The sequence below is a fragment of the Saccopteryx bilineata genome, chromosome 7 (assembly GCF_036850765.1).
Source record: "Saccopteryx bilineata isolate mSacBil1 chromosome 7, mSacBil1_pri_phased_curated, whole genome shotgun sequence".
Lineage (NCBI taxonomy): Eukaryota > Metazoa > Chordata > Mammalia > Chiroptera > Emballonuridae > Saccopteryx > Saccopteryx bilineata.
The window spans coordinates 49,975,864-49,991,978 of NC_089496.1; the positions used below are offsets into that span (position 1 = coordinate 49,975,864).

At 45.3% G+C, this 16,115-nt stretch overlaps 1 protein-coding gene across 2 annotated transcripts in view; it reads left to right on the top strand.

Moving 5' to 3' along the window:
* Positions 1–16,115, top strand: part of NPSR1 (neuropeptide S receptor 1) — a 99,823-nt gene that overhangs the window by 68,498 nt on the left and 15,210 nt on the right. Inside the window, exons 4-5 of one of the 2 annotated variants that reach the window (XM_066239764.1) lie at positions 7,069–7,162; positions 11,340–11,541. In XM_066239764.1, coding sequence (XP_066095861.1) covers positions 7,069–7,162; positions 11,340–11,541 — 296 coding nt within the window. The remainder of the gene's footprint in view (positions 1–7,068; positions 7,163–11,339; positions 11,542–16,115) is intronic. The other variant, XM_066239766.1, reaches the window with a different exon arrangement.

The window sequence follows — 16,115 nt, forward strand, 5'->3', positions numbered from 1 at the left end:
CAAAAGACACAGAATAGCCAACAAAATAGCGGAAAAAAAGAACAAGTTTGGAAGACTGACAACTGTCTGATTTCAAGACTTCCTATAAAGCTACAGTAATCAAGAGAGCATGGAATTGGTGAAAGAATCAACAAGTAGATCAATGGGACAGAATAGACATGAGAAACAGATGCACACACACGTAGTCATCTGGTTTTTGAGAAAAGAACAAAGTCAATTCAGTGGAGAAAGGATAGGACCTGTTCAAGAAATGCTGCTGGAGTTAACTGACATCTACATGAAGAAAAGGATGAAGAAGAGGATAAAAAAAAAAAAAAAAGGGAGGAGGAGGAGAAAAAGGAGAAGAGGAGGAGAATCTAATCACTGGCCTTACACCTTTCAGAAAAACTGGTAGACCTGAATGAAACATGCACTACTATAAAACTACTAGAAGATAACACAGAAAAGCTAGGGGACTTCAGGTGTCTCAATGACTTTTTAGATACAATCCATGAGAGCAAAAACTGAAAGACTGGATTGCATGAAAATTGTAAACTTCTCTGTGAAAGGCACTGTTCAGAGACCAAGAAGACAAGGCACAGGATAAGAAAAAATATCTGCAAACCACCTATTTGATGGAGTTATATCCAAAATATACGAGGATCTTGTAAGATTCAATAATAGGAAATGAACAACGCACCTGAAAATGAGCCACATATCTGAACAGGCACTTCACTAAAGAAGAGATACAGATGATAAGCCTATGGAAAGAAGTTTGACACTATATGGCTTTAGGGAATTGCAAATTAGGATGACAATGAGATGCCATTACATTCCTTATTAGAATGACCACAATCCAAGGAAAAAATCCAATCACATGAAATGCTAGAGAGAATGTAACAGGAAATCTCTTTCTTTCCTTGTGAGAATGTACAAGGTACAGCCACTTTAGAAGATAGTTTAGTATTTTCATATAAATTTGAATGTATTCTTACCATATGATCTACTAATTCTATTTCTAGGTATTTACCCAATTGAGCTGACCGCTTATTTTCACACAGAAACCTGTGCAAGAATCTTTATAGCAGTTCATAAAAACTTGTTCATAATTGCCAAAAACTGGAAGCAATATGTTCTTCAAAAGCTGAATGGATAAATAAACTTTGGTTCAGCCATGTGATAAACTATTATTTGGGGATGAAACAAAATGAGCTACCAAACCACATACATACATATGCGCGCACGCGCGCGCGCGCACACACACACACACACAGCATAAATAAGCTATGGTATATCCATATAATGAAATATTATTCAGCAATAAAAAAAATTGAGCTATCAAGAGGTAAAAGTTCATTTAAGAAATCTTAAATGTACACTGCTAAGTGAAAGAAGCCAATCTGAAAAGTCTGCATGCTATGTAGTTACAACTATTCAATAGTATAGAAACATCAGAACTACAGAGGCGGTAAAAACAAATCAGTGGTTGCCAGGGACTTGGAGGGACTGAATACAGTAAAAAGTATGGGAGGGGGCAGGTTTCATCCAGTGAAACTTTCCTGTAGGACACTGTAATGGCAGGTACATATCATCATGCATTTTTCAAATCCCATAGAATGCACAACACCAAGAGTGAATCTTAATAAAACCATGGGCTGCAGTTAATAACAATGTGTCAATATTGGTTCATCTACTTCAGGGGTCTCCAAACTACAGCCCCACGGGCTGCATGCGACCCCCTGAGGCCATTTTTCCGGCCCCCACCGCACTTCCGGAAGGGGCACCTCTTTCATTGGTGGTCAGTGAGAGGAGCACAGGATGCGGATGCACTGTATGTGGAGTACTTATCTGCAAAGCCTGGCATCGTTCACGTATAGTACTACTTCCGGTGATGCCAGATATACGCGTCACGGCTCTGGAAACACGTCATATCAATTGTTACAGCTAGCAGTGACAAATATGGAACCGGACATTGACCATCTCATTAGCTAAAAGCAGGTCCATAGTTCCCATTGAAATACTGGTCAGTTTGTTGATTTAAATTTACTTGTTCTTTATTTTAAATATTGTATTTGTTCCCGTTTTGTTTTTTTACTTTAAAATAAGATATATGCAGTGTGCATAGGGATTTGTTCATAGTTTTTTTTTATAGTCTGGCCCTCCAATGGTCTGAGGGACAGTGAACTGGCCCCCTGTGTAAAAAGTTTGGGGACCCCTGATCTACTTTTAAAAATGGACCAGGCTAATGTGAGATGTTAATAAATACGGGAAAGTGTGTGTGAGGGGGTGCTTAATATGGGAACTTTCTATGCTACCTGCCCAATTTTTTCCTCCTGTAAATCTAAAATTGTTCTGAAAATATAAAGTACATTAAAATTTTTCTAACAGTCAGTCCAGGAATCCTCCTTTAAATAAATCCAGTCTGGTATTTTTAAAAATAAAATTTCATTAAGTTTCCTCTGTTTAAGTCTCACGTCTCTGCAAGATTTTATTTGGTTTCCTATTTCCTAGGTCATTTTTGTCAGAATTGAGGGGTAGGGTGGTGAGAATTCAAACATATGTCCTCAAACTGCCGTCTGTTCTCCAAATGGTATCCCATATGTTGTTGACGTGGAGAATTTTCATTGTTGACATTTATGAATTGACTATAATTGTACTTTGATTTCCTTCTTGACTCAAGTTAATTATAAGGGTGTTTAAATTTTCAAATGGTATTAAAGAAAATTTCAGCTTTTATTGCTTGTTTTAAATATGTAAATCCCATAAGTTCCACTTTTGGAATCTACTGAGGTTTTTTTTTTTCCTTCGTAGTTTAGTTTATGACCAATTTTTGCAATGTTACCCAGATACTTTACAATAATGTGTATTATTTTTTTTTTTTTTTGTATTTTTCTGAAGTTGGAAACGGAGAGGCAGTCAGACAGACTCCCACATGCGCCCGACCGGGATCCACCCGGCACGCCCACCAGGGGGCGATGCTCTGCCCATCTGGGGCATTACTCTGTTGCAACCAGAGCCATTCTAGTACCTGAGGCAGAGGCCACAGAGCTCTCCTTAGCGCCCGGGCCAACTTTGCTCCAATGGAGCCTTGGCTGGGGGAGGGGAAGAGAGAAACAGAGAAGAAGGAGAGGGGGAGGGGTGGAGAAGCAGATGGGTGCTTCTTCTGTGTGCCCTGGCTGGGAATCGAACCCAGGACTCCTACACGCCAGACCGACGCTCTACCACTGAGCCAACTGGCCAGGGCTAATAATGTGTATTCTTAAAGTTTGTTTAACTTTTTTCTATCTATGTATTATTGTTTTTCCTCTGTAAAACTCTGACTATTTTGGTAGTTTATATTCAGTGTTATCTTACCTTTTTCCTATAGGTTTACTAATATTCTCTTGCCATGATGTATTGTATCTTTTGTTAATATAAATAATCCCTTTATTCTATGCAGGGCTATTTGCCTTAAATTTCAGTTGTCTAACAGTAGCATTATAATGAATAACCTCCTTCTAGTTTTTAGTTGCTTGATATAACTTAGGCCATCCCTCTCTTTGTAAACTTTGATAATCATTTGGGTTTAGAGGTTTCTCTTCTAAACAGTGTACAGTTGGGTTTTGAAGAATGGTTTTGTAAATAGTTCTTGTTTTAGTGAAGATGTTCAAGTCACTTTTATTTATGGTCACAAGTCGTGACTGGTGTTATTTCAGCCACTTCATTTTAATCTTGCGTGTCAAACTTTTTTCCTATTTACTTGTATTTTTCTTTCTACTTGGTTAGTCATTGTGATAGGCTGAAAAATGGCCCCCAAAGAGATCCAAACCTTTATCTCTGAAACCTATGTATGTTACCTTCTATGGCAAAGGCGGGGGGGAGGACTTTGCAGATGTGACTAAGATAAAGGTCTTGAAATGGGAAGATTATTCTGCATTATCCTGGTGGGTCCAAATACAATCATATGTGTCCTTATTAAGAAGGAGACAGAGGGAGATGTGACACAGAGACAGAAGAGACATTGTAACCACAGACTCAGAGATGGGATTGGTGTGGCCACCAGTCAAAGAATGCTGACGGCCACCCCGAGCTGGAAGAGACAGGGTCCTGATGCTCCTGGACGGCGCAGAGAAAGGGTGGTCCTGCGAGCACCGTGATTTTGACTCTCTGGGACAGATTTTGGACTTCTGGTCTCCCAAAACGCCAGAGAATAAGTTCATGTTGGTTTAAGCCACAAAATTTATGGCAATTTGTCATAGTAGCCATAGGAAACTAGTAAATTATTTTTTCTCTGTTTTTAAGTCACTCTATTATAGCTTATCTTTCCTTTTAAATTTCCTATGTCTTTATCAAAGTAAAAAGAGAAAGAGAGAGAGAGAGAGAGAGATGTCTAGAATGTCCATATGGAAATTTAATGTGACTTCTTCCTTCTACTCTCTTCTCTCATTCAAACCCCCGGGTGTTTTTTCTGAACTATTTTTATAACTACATTCACAGCTATTTGTAAACACTTTGTGTTTTTCTGACTCATTGCTTATCATAGCTATTATTATTCAACCCCCTTTCTGCTTCTTGAGTTCTTAATTTTAAAACAATTCCCAATCAACAGAAATATTTCCAAAAGGAAGATTTTTTTTTTTTCAGGGAGAGGATATGATGTCCTATTTTCTCTGTTCTTATAAATCTGAGAGAAGACTTGGCCCCAAAATGCATTCACAAAATTCTCGGATTGCAATTTTTATTTCAATACTCCAACATGTTTTTATGCTGTTTTCTGACATTTATTTTTTGTGGAGAAAAGAAGGATGCGGTTCTTTTCTGTGTCCTTTAATATATATATTTTACCCCTGCGTAGATGCTTAAAGAGCCCTGAAATTAAATGCTCTTTTTGACTGTGTCTCAAAGCAGATTCCTTCTTTTTATCAACATTGCCTGCTTCTCCGGGCACTCTTTATTGTGACCTTTCTTCCTGCTCCCGATTTGGAACGGGCACCAGCTACTGCACTCAGTGTACTCTCTCTGACGGTCAAGGTTCTTCTGACCTCCACACCCTCTGGCACATCACCTTCTAGGGTTTGCCCTTGGGGAGCTCTCTTTCCCGTCCCCTCTCTGATGTCACCTCCTCAACTGTGTGTGGCCAGCCCTAACAACGGTGAGTTTATGGGTCACACACATAGAAATCCCAACTTCCTCCAGGGAGACAGTGACCTGGGTTTTGTTTTTTTTTGGGGGGGGGAGTTAAACTTGGCCATCATTGTTCTTTCTGTTCCAATATCACCTTTTTAGCAAGAGGAGAATTCTCGGCCCTGGCCGGTTGTGTCAGTGGTAGAGCGTCAGCCTGGCGTGCAGGAGTCCCAGGTTCGATTCCCAGCCAGGGCACACAGGAGAAGCGCCCATCTGCTTCTCCACCCCTCCCCCTCTCCTTCCTCTCTGTCTCTCTCTTCCCCTCCCGCAGCGAGACTCCATTGGAGCAAAGTTGGCCCGGGCACTGGGGATGGCTCCTTGGCCTTTGCCCCAGGCACTAGAGTGGCTCTGGTTGTGGCAGAGCGACACCCGGATGGGCAGAGCATCGCCCCTGGTGGGCATGCCGGGTGGATCCGGGTCGGGCACATGCAGGAGTCTGTCTGACTGCCTCCCCGTTTCCAGCTTCAGAAAAAAAAAAAGAGGAAAATTCTTCTCCTATTCCTCACGGAACCTTCAACCTCTCCTAGGACCTCAGAGCCCCTTCCCTGGGACACCTTCCAGAATATTAGTGCCGGGATGCATTAGCAGTTGTGTAATAGAAATAACGACCACGTACAACAATGTAGCAGCTTGGCATCCGCCTGAGCTCAGGGAATAAAAACAAGAAGGTCCAAATTCAGACAGAGGTTACTGCCAAAGTCACGTTATTTCTATGACATTGTAGAAAAAGTTCAGACACTCGCCTTTCGACTTCCATCTTCCCATTTCTCGCCCACACGCTCTGGGCTTGACCCCCCAGGTTCGGAAGCAGAGATGGGGCCGGACTCCAGTGGAAACGAGTCTCCAAGTTGGCTGACCATCTTTCTCACCTTCCTCATCCTTCCAGAGCTATTCCATTTAATTACATTTTGAGTATGCTCTTCACATAAGAGGTATTAAGGTCTTACATCCTAATTTCCTTCTCTGCAAAGTATGCAAATAACACTGCACACAGGATAATTAGAGGGCGCGGGTGAGGTTAATAAAAGAGGGCGGGGAGGAGGAAAGGAGAGGCAAGGACCTACCGCAGGGAACGGCTCTGCTAGAGACGTCGGGGAGGAAAGGGGCGCCCACTAGTGTCAACTCAGACGGCGAGGAGTGACGTCGACCAGCGCATTCACACCAAAAGCCTTCTTTCATCCCCTCTCAGCAGCTGACGCTGATAAAAGGCAAATGCACTTTAGTTCCTCATTATTCTGGAATGTCCACTGTGCCAGAGAAAATTAGTTTAGTTTTAAAAGTCAATCACCGACAGCTGCACCATGCAAATGTCCAAACAGAGACTGATTCTAAAATGTGGTGTCTCCAAGGAGCCAAGAGAAATGAGTGAGCAAGTGAGAGCTGGGAGCCTTCTCAGCTGTCTCTACTTAGCGATGCAAATTCCAGCACCAGGAATGGCGACCTGCCTGACCAGGCAGAGGCGCAGTGGAAAGAGTGTCCGCCTGGGACGCGGAGGACCCAGGTTCGAGACCCCAAGGTCACCAGCTTGAGCGCGGGCTCATCTGGTTTGAGCAAGGCTCACCAGCTTGAGTCCAAGGTCGCTGGCTCGATCGAGCAAGGGGTCACTCAGTCTGCTGTAGCCCCACGGTCAAGGCACATATGAGAAATCAATCAATAAACAACTAAGGAGCCTCAACGAAGAATTGATGCTTCTCTTCTCTCTCCTTTCGGTCTGTCTGTCCCTATCTGCCCCCCTCTTTATCTCTGTCATAAAAAAAAAAAAGGAATAGCAACCTGCTTCTTAGGACAGGAATGAGCCTCTCTCTCCCTCAGTCAGACCTCATCCCTCCCTGGGTCCAGTGTGCTGCGCAGCATGAAACTCCCAGTTTCCATTCCATGCCCCCCCATGTCTGTGAAGTCACGCACCCCCCTCGTTTCTGTCTGCAGGTTGTGCTGCTCTACGCCTCCACCTACGTGCTGGTGTCCCTCAGCATAGATAGATACCACGCCATCGTCTACCCCATGAAGTTCCTGCAAGGAGGTGAGCTGTTCAACCAACTGCTGCTTCATAGGGAATCATCCTGGGCGGGGAGGTGTTTTCACTGTTAAACTTAATAATGGTTCTCTTCCTATCCCCTTCTCCTGCTCCTCTACCCCCTTCTTCAGTTCTGGGTCTGATTGTCCAAAAATATATCTGTAAAGAGGAAAGGTTGAGGCCTTGAGGCCTGGAGAGATGCTGGTGGTCCCATGGATGGCCGAGAGCCACTAGGGCGGGGCCCGCTGAGCACTCTCCTGGATGCCAGTGCCCCCAGATTCTTCCCTTAGAGGAGTGTTGATACACGTTCCTGTTCAGAGACACCAACTCTCCCACTTCAACTTGTTCATTTTCCAGAAACAAGCACTTTGCCCTCTTTACCCCCCAAACCATAGAAATAAATGGGAAGATGTCTTTAACTGATAATCATACTGGAAGAAGGGCACCCCTCCTCGATCCAGGGAGAGTGAGGAGTCACTGCAAGATGGAAGCAGAGGGCCACAGGGAAGGCGGGAACCACACAGCCTTGATACCCGCAGGCGACACTGCAGCAATGTGGCCGCGTGCTTGGAGCGCTTCCCGAATAGACCGTGCAAATGCCCAGCACAGGAAGGACTCCGGGAGCCAGCAGGGGGTCTCCTGGGGCGGAGGGAGGAAGGTTGTCACAGCATGTCTCCCTACTTGCTGTCCTCCCGGTCCCCAAAGGACAGTGGTCTCTGCTTGCAAGTAGTGGGGATGCTGGATTCGAAGAGGCAAAGTGACATTTTGGAAGCAGTGGTGTCCGGGAGGACGCGCTGGGTACCTAGTCATGGGACTGCTGTTCATTTCTCTGCCCACAGGCAGAGCCTATACTTCTTCCCAACCCTGAAAGCAAGTAAGAACCCACCATCTAGTGACTCTGCATGGCACTCTCCCAGCAGGCTGGGAAAACTGATAAAATAAAGACCCTAAAGTAAGAGCCTGCCTACGAGGTGTAATCAAGTCTCATTTAAAAATGTGACAAAAGCCAAACTGTGGAAGATAGGTCATATATTTAAAATGCCATTTTGCAGAATTTACACCTCAGGATGCAAGATTTAATAGAGCAAGCAGAACTTTGGAATAAGCACAATTAATGTCCTCAAATGCCATAGGTTGCATCAGATAGCGTTGGCATGGGTACTCTGAGTGGCAATTTAACAATATGTAATTAAATGTAAAACGTGCAGCCTCTTGACACAGAAATTCTAGTTGTTGGTCTCTTCTCTGGAGGAACGCCCACATGTGTGCATGTGTACACGTGTTGTGTCTTGTAGCATTGCTTAGAATAGCAGGGATTCAATGCTGAGAGAGAGAGAGGGAGAGAGAAAGAGAAAGAGAGAGAGAGGATGTAAGAAAAAGGGAGATCCCAGAATAATATCCAATTGCCTGCAAGGACACACACCAACTAGTCCTCGCTTCAGAGGAAGGGAGTTGGACTAGCCATAGTGACCACAGGGACTTACATGCAAAAAGGTAATTTTTAACCAGAAACATACCGTATATGGTGTGCAATTAAAAATAACTTAAAAATAGAATTTACACCTGTTTCTTAGGCTTCTTCTAGGTTAGGTTATATGTGTGTATGCATGTATGTGTGCCAGCACCAAGCTTTCTGGCACTGCCGTGCCCTGGTGACTGTGTAGAGAGGAGGCAGGGAGTGGGATGAGAGGAGTGGGAGAGACGGTCTACCATACATACATGCACACAACCCTGTGCTGTGCTCACCATTCATTTCTTTATGTCCAGCGGGCTCCAGGAAGCACTGGATGTGGCGTACAAAAAAAGACAGCCACCGGAGCATTTTAAGGTGAAGCAATAGGAGAGAAGGGAAAGTAAGCATAAAGAAAACGTGTGGCCCTGGCTGGTTGGCTCAGCGGTAGAGCGTTGGCCTGGCGTGCGGGGGGTCCCGGGTTCGATTCCCGGCCAGGGCACATAGGAGAAGCACCCATTTGCTTCTCCACCCCCCCCCTTCCTTCCTCTCTGTCTCTCTCTTCTCCTCCCGCAGCCAAGGCTCCATTGGAGCAAGGATGGCCCGGGCGCTGGGGATGGCTCCTTGGCCTCTGCCCCAGGCGCTAGAGTGGCTCTGGTCGCAGCAGAGCAACGCCCCGGAGGGGCAGAGCATCGCCCCCTGGTGGGCAGAGCGTTGCCCCTGGTGGGCGTGCCGGGTGGATCCCGGTCGGGCGCATGCGGGAGTCTGTCTGACTGTCTCTCCCCGTTTCCAGCTTCAGAAAAATACAAAATAAATAAATAATCAAAAAAAAAGAAAAGAAAAGAAAAGAAAACGTGTGAGGGGTGTCTCAGGACGGCTTTGAATCCATAGCCGAGAGGGAGGCGTGGTCAGTGACAAGCCTCCCCATATTCATTGGGTAAAAATATATATATAAATATTTATCCGCTATGTAGCTCAAGGCAAATACGACGAGTTCTGGGAGACACTGTGCATCGCTCTGAACAGCGCTCTAAATTACTATTGAATAGAACGGCGGCGACGAAGGTGATGGTGTTCTTTCGGATACGTAAAGCAATTTATTTCCTCAGCACAAAATTAATGGAGGTTCCACATAGGGCACTTGGGAAATCGCCGTTTCCCGTGGCGCCAGGGAAAGATGCAGGCATGGGATGGACGCCTGAGAAAGGAGCCCTCCAGACACCCGAACTTCCAGGCCTCCCCAGCACGCAGGGAGCAGGTTTAACAGAAATGCCAACGCCCCTCGGAAAGCTGGGTGGCCTTGTGGGAGGCGGCAAAGATGCCCCTGATTACAGGGGGAGGTAGTTAGGGAGACCAGGGCGTAAGGGGGACCCTACGCCAGCGTCACCGTGGACCCGCAACTCATAGGGACTCAGGGGCCACTGTGGGGGGCACGGAGCTGAGGGAAGGCAGGAGAAAAGACTCCCCAAGGAGCCCCACGGCCTTTCTGTGGAGAGCGGACCAGGGGGAAGCCGGCGGGACCCTCCTGCGGCTAAGCGGGCACGAGGCTCCTGACCTAACGGAAGGAGAGGAGAAAGGGGGGGGGGGGGGGCACGTTCCATTGATTACTTTTTTAATGATTTATTTTTTATTAAAATGGTAGTTTCTGTAGCCAAAAACTCCACAGAGATGGGCGATTTTAAGATTCATTAGGAAACGTAGATATGAAATAATTAGGAAAACATATCCTAACAATGAAGAGATATACAGTGCTATCTGCAGTATTAAAACAAAATATAATACTGTGATAATTAACATAATGGGAGGCTGGAACCAAGTAACCTGCGTAAAGCACGTGGGGCATCCAATTAGTAAGAAAAGAAAGAGCTAGTATATGATGTTAAAATGGCTAAGCATTTAAAAAACATCAGCTGACCACCTGTCACAACTGATTACAAAGCGCATTCCAGCTTGAGGAGAAAAATGAACCTGTTCAGTGTGGAAAGGGAGGGGTGAGGGTAAAACGTTCATAAGTTGTGGGAGAGAAAGGGCTTTCTAGGAACACCACCCAAAGCAGAAACAATAAGGGGAAATGGAGATAGTTTTTAATATATCAAAAAAATTTAATTCATTATATAAATAAGCCTCAGAATCATACTTACAGTAAAAATAACAAATCAGAAGTATTTATATATCACAGGCAAAGGGCTAATATCTTCCTTATCAAGAACTCTGGCAAAGAAATAACATACCAGTTGAAAACGTGGGCACAGGACATAAAATTATTAAAAAACACAACATATAGAAAGGACATATAGACAGGCTCTTTTTGACTACTAGTGGAAGGACGGCAAGATTAAACATTTGGACAGGAAATCTGACCAAGTAGATGCCAACATTAAGGGAAAGACTCCTCGCAGTGTAAGGGAGCCGGAGCTCCATGCACTTTCACTCGGAGCCCTACATCATAGACACTTTGGGGGGAAATGTAACAATATTTGGCAAAGTCTTCTGCTTCTAAGAGTTCATCCTGAGGAAATCATTAGAACAGGACAGAGATATTGATACATGTAAGTGATCTATGCCTCCGCCCTAGATGTAGGACCTGCTGTCCTTATTTCACAGATGAGGAAACTGAGGCTCAAAGCGGCCCAGAGCTCCCCTCGCATGCTGACCCTTTTCTACACTGGACTCTAAGTGCCCTCCCGAAGAATGCATCCTGAGGCCCAGCCCCCCTCTCTTTCCTTTGAGCAGAAAAGCAAGCCAAGGTGCTCATCGCGGTCGCCTGGGGCCTCTCGTTCCTGTTCGCCATTCCCACCCTGATCATATTTGGGAAGAGGAAGCTCGCCAACGGCGAAGTGCAGTGCTGGGCGCTGTGGCCCGATGACTCCTACTGGACCCCGTACATGACCATCGTGGCCTTCCTGGTGTTCTTCCTCCCTCTGGCAATCATCAGGTAAAAGCTCTCCCGGTCCAACTGACGCTCTCCCCCGCAACGACTCACTCACGGTTCCTCGTGTTCTCCGGGGGTGGGGGGATTGTGCTATGCCCAGCTTCTCCAAAGCAGAATAAGGGGCAGGAAACTAAGGTTTTCTGAGTGTCTACCATGGGACAGGCATTATACTGAGTGGCTGACAATTACCCCATTAACCACACAACAAATCTATGGAATACCTACTGCTGTCCCCTTTTAATAAATGATAAAACTCGAGCTCAGAGAGGGTAAGTGACTAATAAAACATCACAAAGGATTTGATCCCAGGTTTGTCTGATTTCATACCCTGTTCTTTCTTCAGCCTTTCAGATATAAGACAGAGTACCAGTCTCAGAGATCTTATCATTGAAAAGATAGACATACTTGAAACAAAGCCGAACAAAAACCACAATGGCACAAAAGATATGGCAGAGTATGTGTGCAGCGAGGTCAGGTACTGGCAGGAAACATTTCTCAGAAGCCACATTGAAGGATATAGAAGGATTCAGAGAGGAGAAGGGGGAAATGGAGAGATAGCTGGCTCCCTGGGGACCGGAGGTCAGAGTGAGTTTGGTGACAGAAGAGGACAGGCAGGCAGAGCCAGTGGGAGAGAAGTTGACAATAAGCTCTTTCTAGGTGGGTCAAGCTCAACTATGAAGGGCCTTAGCAACTAAGTCATTGGATGTCCCCTTTGTCCTGCGGCCAGCAGGGGGGGGGCTAGTGCTGGTCTTTCAGCAGAGAAGACCGCAGCCACCTGGACAGGGCAGGGCCACCTCTGGAAAGGTGGTTCTGCATGGGTGGGGGTGGCAGGAAGATACCTGGGTGTCTTGTGTGAATGTGGGACAGGCTGGTCTCACAATCCTGCATCTTCCGAGTGTCCCCCAGCCTGCCACAATGTGTCACATAATTTGTCCTGGGCAAAGGAAGATCAGCCTTTGGTGTTGGTAGTATAAATAATCTTGGGATAAAAATCTCTGCACTTAAAATCGCTTGGGTCCTTGGTTATTTCCTCAGAACTCATTCTGGTGGAGCTGCTAGATCAAAGCCCACGCTCATTGGAAGACTTATGCATATTCATGAACTGTCCTCTAGGAACGGTGGCTTCCTGCCAACACACAGCCTATAAGAACTCGGGTTTTTCTTCCCTTTGCCCAGTGGAAGGTGGTGCCATCTCTTTACTAAATCTTTGCGAATCATAGGGTTTAAAGAAAAATATTCCACTGTTTCGATATGCATTTCTTTTATCGTGATGTGGTTAAGTATTTTTCAACTGTTTTCTGATAATATGGGAATCACTCGTTCTTGCGCTTTGCTCACCTGTAGTCTTGGGAAACACTAACGCTAGAGAATGTTAGTCATCCCATCATTCAACTCCCAAGTTTTTCCACAAGAACAGACTTAGGGCTCAAAGAGGCAAAAGGACTCGCTCTCCATCTGAGGTCAGACGGGGCGGAACGAGCCCCCTGAGCCAGCCCACAGCCTTGCTGAGAATAGAGGCTGTGCAGTCATCGCTGCCCCACTGATAAATTAACATCTACAATTCATTTCAACTTACTGTGCTCCTCTCCACAGAGCGGAACTCGGGATGAGTCTTGAAGGAACCACGCAGGTGTTTTAGACGACCAGTTAGAGGCGAGTCATAGCAACGTTAGAAGGGGCAGGTGGGAAGAAGAGATGCTTGTCCCAGACATGAGAGAGGATTTGGAAGAAAGCTCAGCTTGTCACAGGTAGCTGACTCATCGATTCCAGGGGCAACATGGGTCCCTGCTTCTCTCCTCATTGATTTCCTATCAGTTCCTGAAACCAATCAAAGCCCTTGCTCAGAAGGGTGTATACGTGTGTGAACCACGTGGCTCCCACTGTGCTGTCCACCCGGACCTGCCCGGTGGGTCTTTCACTGTCTGGAACGGGCCCCATTTGTGGGAGCTGCTTCTTCCCACCGGGACTCCTCCTCAGACTTGCCTACAGCCCAACTCGGGTGCTTTTGTGCTGTCCTTGGGGAGAGCAAAGTGTAACTGGATGGTTAAAGGGCATGACTCCCATGGCGGGGTTCACTCAGCGCTCGTCCAGCGAAGGCCTCCTCAAATGTTCCTCCTTGCCTCCTGCCTGGGCGGAACCAGGAGCCTTCAGAGTGACCTCCCTCTGCCCTGGAGCTTCTCGGTAGCGGTAGCGTTCCCTCTCTGCTCAGTCATGACCGCCACTCCTGAGTGGCCAGGGTCCTCCTGTTAGAGACAGAGCTCCTCTCTGGCGAACCCAGCACCCTCAGCTCCTACCGTGCCCCCCAAACAAGACCAGGCTCAGAGGGAATTTCCCAGCTGTATCCCAGGATAAGTTGCTACAATTTCATATCTGTCACAGCTAAGGTTCAACTCTTTTTTTTTTCTTCTCCTTCCTTCCTTCCTTCCTTCCTTCCTTCCTTCCTTCCTTCCTTCCTTCCTTCCTTCCTTCCTTCCTTCCTTCCTTCCTTTCCTTCCTTTCCTTCTTTCTTCTCTCCCTTTCTTTTCTTTCCTCCCTCCCTCCCTCCCTTCCTTCCTTTCCTTCTTTCCTCCCTCCCTTTCTTTTCTTTCCTCCCTCCCTCCCTCCTTTCTTTTCTTTCTTTCTCTCTCTTTCTTTCTTTCTTTATTTATTTCTCACACTATGGCTCCCAGACCTTGATTCTGCTATTTGTAGTTCTTTTAGATAATATTAAATTCTTAATTCTAAGATTAAAAGGACAAAAGCAAGTCAAAGTGATCACTCATGCTTTATTGTCCTTTGTACATTATATACCCTTGATAGATAGATGTGGATATAGAGATATAGATATAGATATGCATAGATAGATACAAAGGTGTATAGCTATATATCCTTACCAAATTCATAGGCAAATACACGTGTATGTATTTGTTGTTGTGTAATTTACATTTTTTCGTTACAAATAAGGCTGAACACATTTCCTATGTTTATCATTTTTATTTTTTAAGGCAATTACCTATTGATACTCTTTCACCCATCTTTCTCTATTTTATTTTCTCTATACTCCAGAGATATTCTTTACGTAAACTCCTCCTGTTTTTATTATATGTTGAGGATATTTTCCTAATCTGTCATTTGCCCTTTCCTGTTGAATATGGTTTCTTTTGCTTTGGGATCCTAAGACTGGCATAATGAAGAAGAATAGACAGAGCGTGAATAGTAACATTAGAAGTGAGAAAGCCAAATGTTAAAAGGAGGAGAGCACTTTGCAAAACTCTGTATAAACACATGTGAAAATATGAGTGAAATACACACGGCTTCTGTGACTTAGGTAGGAATTTTACCTGTTAGTGTATTCACATCGACCCAGGCGTCTCTGTATTTTTTATTCCTAAGAAATGAAATGATAAAAATATACTTTTCTACACTTTAAGTTTTTTATGACTTATGATATTAATTATTTGAAAATGATTTTAATGTCGGAAGCATGTTAAAAATATCACTTTAAAAATACATTTGATTTGATTTGCCAATTGTCCCAATGCCATTTACTTTCGATGGTAGCTAGGAATTAGAGATCTGTTAAATTTGGGGTTTTTTTTTTAATGCAAGGTCACTTGCCTCAACATCACAGAAAAATCTGTCTCTTCTCCTTGGTATGAAACGGCAATTCTGTTGTTTACATATCTATATTTATAAGTGCTCTGTTCCTTAGCTTTTATTCTCTTTATTTTGTTATTTTCTGTATTCTCTACCTTTAGAGATATTCCTTACACAATAAGCTTTTTTATGTGTTGTGTTTCCCTAGTTTGCCATTTCCTCCCTAATTTTGAATACAGTTTTATTTTTAGTTAATAGCGATGGGCATAATTGAGAAAACACACACACACAGCTAAATTAGCGGCTTCTCTGCCCCCTAAGACCACATGGTTTTCATTGCTGTAGCTTGCTCTGCATTCATATCTGCTAGGATGAGATCACTGTCACTTTTAAAGATTCCTAGCTGCTCCAGGGGAAGTTGGGGACACACCCCCTGTACCTCGTATTACAGCCCCAACCCACCGACCACCTGTGCTTCCTGAATGCCCCAGGCTCCTCTCACCTGGTGCCCTGCACGGGTCATCCCTGGCCCCGAGCCACCCCACGCCCACCCTGCCCTGCTCCTGGCAAACCAGTTCACCTTCTGCCACTCCCTCATCAAATGCCAACTCCAATGCAGCTGCCCCTGCCCACCCGAGGCCACGTCCTGCCTCAGGTGTCCCCTCGCTCACCTCCGCCTTCAGCTTGTCTGTGTCGCCGTGAAGGCTTCGAGGTCCCGTCATTGCCGGCTTGTGCGGCTGTACCTCTCGAGTCCAGGAACTGTTATCTCTCAGTTTCTGGATTCCAAATCCAACACACAACGGACACTCCCTAAATGCCAGACTGAATGACCAAGGCAGGCCTGCCTGATACATTGCATCAAGCACTGGACAGAGGGGACACGTCGCCGTCCCTCACACACACCCCTAACGTGGACATATCTGGCCATTGAGTGCCTCGCTCAGTTTTGTTTTTTTTTCATTTTTCTGAAGCTGGAAACAGGGAGAGACAGTCAGACAGAC